Raw genomic sequence first — 8,392 nt, 5'->3', positions numbered from 1 at the left:
CTCTCAGTGGGAAGGGAGCTCACAGGAGAAACACATCTATTGTGTTACGCTTCTAGTGGAAAGGCTGGGTGGAGGAACTGTCTCCCTGCTCTGTGATCCTGAGTGGAGTCTGTATAACTAACCTAGTAGTGGTCTGCACATGTGTGATATAAAATAATCTTCATTTAAGCATGTGAGAGAGTCCTTATCAGCAGGTAACCTGACATACCTGGAGCTGGAAATCATTGCATCCCTATTTGAAAGTATATACTTTTTGTATATTTTAGAGTAAAACTACTAATCTTTTATGTTGGAACACACAACCATGAGCAGAGCAATCATGATGTTTTATTATCCTGACTGATTCAGCATTGGTTTAGCCCCGCCCCTCTTATTTCTCATCCGTAGGTCTGCAGGGCGGTCGAGTGTTTTTTAATGCAGTAAAGGAAGGGGACCTGATCGTGTTTGCCAGCGACGACGAGCAGGACCGAGTGCTTTGGGTCCAGGCTATGTACCGAGCCACCGGACAGTCGTATAAACCCGTCCCACCACCACACAACAGAACAACTAACTGCAACGGAGGAAACCAGAAAGCGTCTTCTCCAATCAGTAGGTTCCATTTGTTGGGAAGGTTTGACCATGAAACTTTTATACTATTGAGGTAAAAGGATCCATTCAGCGAGGAGTAAAACATGTTGTTGCTCTTTACTTCATTTTAACGCGACACTAAAATGTTTTAATAAGCTTTGGAAACCTAAATGGGTCGTTGTAGTGCAATTATTTGTAATTCCACAAGAATTTCATCAGTTTTCAAACGTTCTGGTGCTTAACGGTCAAAGCAACTTTACTGATGTCCTTTTCATGGTTCCGTCACAGTTTTTGTCCATTTTTGCATCATAAAGTTCAAAATAGACCAATACCACCACTACTTATACTACTAGTACTACAAGTCCTACTAATTGTACTACTACTATGGCTGCTGCTGCTACTACCACTACTAATACTACTACTACTACTAAGACCACCACCACAACTACTACTACTAATACTACTATTCCCACAACTTCTGATAATTCTACTACTACTACTTTTGCTACTACTACTACTACTACTACTACTACTACCATCACCACAACTACTACTAATACTACTGTTACTACTACTAGTACCATCACTAAAATAACTAATACTGCTTCTACTACTACTACTACTACTACTACTACTCCTACTATTACTACGACTATATACCTGAAGGAGATCTGACATGTATTCTGGCCCCATGTCATTGCGTGAGTTTTAAACTAGTAGATGTACTTTGGAATTGATTCTGTAGTTTTCTGGTAACCAGTGTAGGGATCTAATAACAGGCGTGACGTGCTCGGTTCTCTTGGTTCTTCAGCAGCATTCTGAATTAGCTGCAGGTGCTTCACAGCTTTTTGGAAAGACCAGTCAAAAGACCATTGCAATAGTCCAGCCTGCAGGAGATGAACACATGAATGAGTTTCTCTAGGTCTTCTCTGAGTCTCGTTATTTGATGCAGATGATAAAACGCTGATCTAGTTGTATCCTTAATGTGGCCAGTGGAGCTCAACATCAGGTATAACACCAAGGTTTCTAACCTGGGTCTTTGTCTTTATTCCTCTGGAGCCAAGCTGAGCAGTACCCTCCATCCCATCCTTCTGATTTCCAGAGACAATAACTTCAGTCTTGTCTTCGTTTAACTGATGGAAGTTTGATTGCATCCCGTCCTCGACTTGCTCCAAACAGAGTGAGTCTAGGGGACCACAGTCACTAGGTGACAGCTCTAGGTAGATCACACACGCACGCACGCACGCACGCACACACACACACACACACACACAGCTTGACATTGTAAAGGTTCCGTTTCCTTATTTGGCATCTGTTAACTCGTTTTCATCTCATTCTTCTTTATTCCTCCTTTCTGTCCGCCTTGTTTCGGTTGCACCATCTGTCATCTTTAGTCAAAAACGTTTCAGCATGACCTTAAATCTTCATGTGGACATTACTCCTGTTTCTTCTGTTTTCCATCCTCCCTCCATTCTCATGTGCTTTCACATACGCACATTATTTGAAAATTATTCCATCCATTATGTGTTTGTGGAAGACTTGACTGCACCGTTGCCTCCCGCCAGGCAGGACATGGTGGAATGGAGGCATCACACTGAGAGATGATTATTGCTTTATTTGTGTAATTTGGTGTGATAGCGTTCTGTCATCTCTGCTACTCGTTAGCATCTAATGAAGCACAATGAAGTGCCAGTGGTGAGAGGTGCTGAGGAAATGGGAGGTTTTCATCAAATGGTTCTTAACTGGGTGCTAAGTGATGCTCTTTGTGTGTGTGTGTGTGTGTGTGTGTGTGTGTGTGTGTGTGTGTGTGTGTGTGTGTGTGTGTGTGTGTGTGTGTGTGTGTGTGTGTGTGTGTGTGTGTGTTTACATGAACACAGTTAGCTACTGTTTCACAAAGCAGACATGTTGATGAGAATGGAGCCCCAGCATCTTCCCTTTGTGTTAGACCAGATAAAATTGACACCATCAGGCTTCATAAACCAGCTTGTCGGAGTAAATTATGACACACAAACACACACAATCCCCAGCACTTAAATGATAGTGCCTTTACACCAAAATCATCTCATAGACTGGCAGAGATGAGTTGAAGGCTGGCTGGTGAGCTGTTTGAGTTTCGTCAACCCTGAGTTTAAGGAACCTTTGGGTTTTCTGCTCCAGAAAGAGATTAAAGTGAATCTTTTAATAAATTGTTATTGTCTTAGGAAAACTTCAAGTCTACCATCCATACTAGGGATGTTCCGATCACACGATTGGATCGGAGCATCTCTAGTCCACGTGGGATTATTCTGACAGCATCCCAATGCATCACACCTAGCTTGGGAGGTGTTTAGCAAGGAGGAAGACTACTGATGTACTCCAAAGGTGTTCTGGTAAACCATCCATCAACATGGCCCTCCAACATGTGCTCCAGTGAGGAACCAGAGTCACCAGAATTGAGGATGAAACAACCAGTTTGTGGGTCAGAAGGTAGTTCATGTTGTTGCTCTGGAAGGCCTTACTAGGTAGCCTGGCCTGCTAAACTCCTCCTCTGTTTAATTCTGCACAGAGAAAGGGTCTGGGAACTCTCCTATTCAAATAACCCCACTCCCTGAGAATTCTAACCGAGCCAATCAGCGCTGAGTAGCGTACGTCACACACACACACACCATAATGCTGAGTTTGTCATAAACATGGCGTCTGAAGCGGAGTTCGCTGCGGCTTGTTCCTCTGTTCTAAATGACTCAGATGTCTTTAAAACCACAAGTAGATGCTCTAAAAGCATTTCTTCTTCTAAAAAAAAATGTTTTGGACCGTTGCCAGCCGCTATTTTTTCACTACAACTAGAAAACTACCACGTCGTGCGGTACAGTTGGGATTTCCGTCTTTTTTGTGATTGGTCATTTTTGAGCAGCCTAGTCCCGCCTCTCATGTGCCTCTCTGCCTGTGAGTTACCACTCTCTCTCTAAACAGAGGACGAGTCTGGCAGGCCAGGCTACTTACTAGGGTCATCTGGTCATTTGGATTTAACTAGCAGGAGAACAAGTAATATGTCATTAACTATTAGGGTAAATGGCCTGGACTCAAACTATAACGGAGTTCCTGCAAAGATATTAAGCGTTTCCTGATCACTTTTGCCTTCTTTAGTGTGTTCGTTCAGTCAGGCAATTTCAACCATTTCAGTTTCTTGGTAGTCATATTTTTGTAGTTTTACTTTACTGAACTCTGTTTATAAACAGAGTACTATAGTAGCAACAGTCTCATCAGCGAGGAGCTAACTAGGGCTGCAACAACAAATCGATAAAGCTTGATGAGGAAATGCATTGGCAACGCTGTTCGTCATCGATCCGTTGTGTTGTGCAGCTTTTGCTCATGTTGTGCGACCTTTATGTAACAGTCAATGCGCACAGCTCATCTGATGCGGCAGCAGAGCAGACCGAGGCAGATCAGAACGAGAGGCACATATATGTCGCACATGTAATGATTGTGTAAGGAAGATGCCTTTTACTGGCACACTCTGTGCTACTCTAGGCAGGGGGGCTGCTAGAGATGTTGGGCCCTGTGAAAAAATATCAATTTGGGCCCCCTGGCGGCTCCTCCATAAGGGGCGCTGTGGCTCCACCTTCCAAGATGCGAAGGGAGGAAAAAAATTGAAAAAAAAATTATATATTTACTTTATCTTAGTGTTTCAGTTTTGCTTAATTGTGCATGTCTACAAGCATTCTTGCTTATTTCAATGTTCAAACTAACTTGTCAAAATAAAGTAGAGACCTCTGAATTCATTTACATTTGACTTAGACAAAAATATTGTTTGTTTAATGTGTTAAATTAGAAAAAATACTGCAAAGTAAAGTACTTATGGTTTTTAAAATTTAATTTTTTATTAAAGTTTGAAACTTTTTTGGGCCCCCTGACAGCCTTGGGCCCTTAGACTCGTCCTAACCTTTCTCCCCTTTAAGGCGCCCCTGACTCTGGGTGCTGTGGAGGAAAACGGAGAAACCAGCAAAGACGTGGAGGCAGAAACAGTCCAAGGTTTGCTATCAAACGTGTAACTACAAGCAGAATAGCTAATGCTAGTGGGTAGCAGGCTCACAAACAAGTGGGTTCAGAAAAAACAAGATGGTAGTGAAACTAAGAATATCTAAACTCTACATGCGGAGGAGAAGCCCCCATCATCGTCCTGTTCATTAGCTGCAGTGCTACGGAGCAGAACCGGCGCCGCTGCAGTCAGGTTACGGCTTCACAAAGGCATCTGCCTGTCAACATTAACCCGTACATAATATATATGTCACCATTACATCTTAAGCAGTAGAAATTAAATGTTATTAGCATTTCCAGTAGCTTACTACTGCATGTTTTATGAACAACATTAAATTTTACTGATCATAGTTTATTTATGGGTATATTTAGGTGATAGCATGTTGTTTTGCACACTACTGAACAGTTTTCTAATCATGTTCTGTTGTTAAAGTAAAGGAAGGAGAGAAAACATGTTTCCCTAGCAGCGTTTAACCCTCTGGAGGCAGGCGTTGCAGCTGTGCAACGTTAAAACCTACCTGGTTACTCCACATACGTATTTCAGGAGCATTTTATAACTCAGAAGTACCGCTGAAGGATTTAGTTGTTCGTCCTTTTATCAAAACTTATTTGGAGCCTGAGAGGGTTAAACTAAATATATATATATATATATATATATATATATATATATATCCTGATCAGGTTTTTTTGCACTCGAGTCCAAATCATTTGATTTTGGGAATCTGCCGATAGAGTATCGATCTGATGCTTCAGCGAGGACACGGATCCAGGATTGTTCTCATTCCATTTAGTTGACTTTATTTTAACAACTCTGTTAACAAACAGACCATGTTCTGTTGTTACAGTAAAGGAATGAGAGAAAAAATGTCTATACCAATTAGAAAAATTTCCCGTTTTATCCGATTGGTCGATTCATCAAGTTGAGACCCCATCTGATTCATCGATGATCCAAATAATAGTTTTCTGCAGCCCCAGAGCTAAGACGACATAAGGGTGTGGCGATCGGTCCACCCACTGTTCCAACCTCAGAGCTCAGCTTCAGCATCAGCAGTCTGAAACAGCCCGTCATGGACACCAGCACATGCTGGAGTGGCCGACACCTACAATCTCCAACTCGCAATCTCAGAATGATTAGATACCTTCATCATCTTTATCACATTTTATATGTACATGAAAGCATATTACAAGGCACACATTAACAACAATGATTAAATCATTGTTAAGCTAAACATTAAGAATTTCTCTAAAAAAAACAAATTGCTGATTTAAAAAGTAAGAAATTGTCAGATTTAGTGGAATATTAATTCTGACTCATTTTAAATGGTGTTTTGATGCATGAATGAAAAACAACGTGCAGAAGAAACAATGGAGAAAATTCATGTGAGGATCCTTTTCTTCACGTGAGTTATTAAAACACTAAGAGGCTCTGGAGGCGTGTGGCTCCGACTTGAAGTCCACTTTTATCGCTCATCTTTTCTCAATGTGAAGAGACGGGCCCAGAGTGACTCCTCGAGGTGTTTGCAGAGATGTTTACACCTGTCATTTGTGTTGTTTGGAAAAGCAGGTGGTCAGTTTGACAGAGGGGATGATCCCGAGAGGTAACGTCAAAACTGTCCATTGGTCTTAACCTCTCAGGCTGTCAGCAGCTGAGAGTGCGTTTATCTGCTCCTTTGAAACTTTTCTATCAGTTGAATTTGTGTAAGAGAAGCCATGTTCAATGGGACGGACACTGATGGACTTGTCTGTTAGTATCTTCATCTCTGCTGGCTCTTATATCACCGGTGCCGCTCTGCTCCGACAGGCAAATCATGTCACATATCTCTCAGCTGTGCTCTCCTAAATCTGAAGCGCTTGCTTCCTCCGCCTCCTCCTCCTCGTCTGCATCAATAACCTGCCATCAGTGACTGCCACCACCTTTCAGAGTAGCATGTCACATAGATGTGACTGTTGCCGTGACAATACCAATGGAGCTCAGATCAGATGGATATAGAGACTGAGCAGAGAAACCACCCCCATCGTTCACCACAAATCCACACACACACACACACACAAACACACACGACCCTCAGCACTGAAATGATGGTGCTTTTACATTTTACTATTAGAACTGAATTTTATATTGTTTAACTGATTAAAATGAGTGATTTTTAATGTTTCCGTTTCTGTTGCACTCCCTCTAAAAAGCTTGCAGACGTTGCTCGGGACTAAACTGATCTAACAGCAGAGTGAGTGATGCTGATGATGTGTTACAGGTAGCTCCTCCAAATCTAAACTCCAATTCCCATCATAATCAGAGGCTGACACTTTGTACCAGTTGGTTATGAAATGATACCCAACTTATACCCATCCACTCACCGTGAACTTGTATACCCGTGATCATGTTGTAATGACGCTTACATCATTTTTTACTTTAGATCCATAAAGCTTCAGGATCAATATATCTCAACTGGATGAAGGTGGAATGCAGCATTTGGGTTCTGTAGGGGAGTAAAATGTTGTTGTGCCTTTCTGGTGAGTGATGGTAGGAGGGAGCACGAGATGTACTGATGGACCTGGGCTTCATCAGAAGTATTGAGTGCTCTGGTGCTTCTTGGCGAAGAAGAAACTGAGTAAAAAGGTAAACATGTTACTGATCTTTCCATGTTACCGTGTTCTCCCCATGCATGGGTGAAGATGGCATGTTCTCTTAATGACTGTGTAGGGTTACCATGCTCTCTTAACTCATTCACTGTCAGCCGTTTCCTGATTGGTAAAGCCCTTCGCTGCCAGTGTTTCTCACCATTTTTACTGTTTTTTGTAAGAGTCACAGAATGTTGCGCGCTAGCATGATGTCGATGCCAAAACAACCAAAACAAAGCGGAGACTCACCTCTTACATCAGGAAGAATCCGCGAGTTTCGAGCTTTATCCGTTCTTTCATAATCCGTTGTTGAATTGTGATCGGCAGACGCTTTTCCGGTTCGCACCTCACCTTTTTTTTTTACAGCAACGGCCCAAAACGATCTCCTAACACATGGATGTTCTGCTTCCTGATCATGTGACGTGTGACGTATGCGGATGAAGATCGGCTTTAGAGCTGAGATGTTTGTTATCACGGTGTGGGGGCTCGTCCGACGCCCACACAGTAAAACATTCAACTTTAGTTGTCAATGGCAGTGAATGAGTTAATTAATGTTTAGAGTTACCATGTTCTCCACATGTGCATGTGGCTTTCTTCACCCACAGAACTGAGACATGCATACTAGGCTACTTGGTGACTCCAGATTGTCCCTTGGTGAGTGTGTGAATGGTCGCCTGTCTTAAGTTGTCTCTGATGGTCTGGATGCAACGTTCTGTTACGGTCTTTCTGCTTGTCTCTTCTCTGTAAAACGTTACAAACGTTAAAACTTTGGATTGATGATGGAATTAAACTTGGTTATTGCTCTTCATCTTGTTGATGAACGTAAACAAAAACAACAGGTTATTTTAACTTCCAACTTTAACCCAGATGATAAAATGATTTAAAGCTAAAGAGGAGGAACCGGCAGACATCTTGGACAAAAACCCGCCATCTGTGCCAGAAGCTGGGACATTTGTTGGTACATTTCTTTTGCTGCACACAATCATTTGTACTCATCCCTCACTCCCATGCCCCCCACCCACTCTCTCTCTCTCACACACACACACAGACACACACACTCCAGATAATAGCTGAAAGTTGAACTTGACACGGATCATCGTCACTCTTCTGCCGTCTGTCCCTCAATCAATACTTCCCGTCCTCTTCCCCCTTCTTATTATCAGCACTAATCTATACGGCTTTGTCTCGGTTT

The 8,392-nt window shown here is 42.3% G+C and overlaps 1 protein-coding gene across 8 annotated transcripts in view; it reads left to right on the top strand.

Moving 5' to 3' along the window:
• Nucleotides 1-8,392, top strand: part of cadps2 (Ca++-dependent secretion activator 2) — a 221,702-nt gene that overhangs the window by 99,312 nt on the left and 113,998 nt on the right. For all 8 annotated transcript variants that reach the window (XR_008564370.2, XR_008564369.2, XM_054746515.2 and 5 more), the window contains exon 11: nucleotides 388-588. Coding sequence is in view for 6 of the 8 variants with exons in the window: in XM_054746515.2 (XP_054602490.1) it covers nucleotides 388-588 (201 nt within the window). In the remaining 2 variants the exon portion in view is untranslated. The remainder of the gene's footprint in view (nucleotides 1-387; nucleotides 589-8,392) is intronic.

The sequence above is a fragment of the Nothobranchius furzeri genome, chromosome 14 (genome assembly GCF_043380555.1).
Source record: "Nothobranchius furzeri strain GRZ-AD chromosome 14, NfurGRZ-RIMD1, whole genome shotgun sequence".
Lineage (NCBI taxonomy): Eukaryota > Metazoa > Chordata > Actinopteri > Cyprinodontiformes > Nothobranchiidae > Nothobranchius > Nothobranchius furzeri.
Note: the sequence above shows the minus strand (reverse complement) of the source record. Positions and strands in the feature narration are given on the sequence as shown.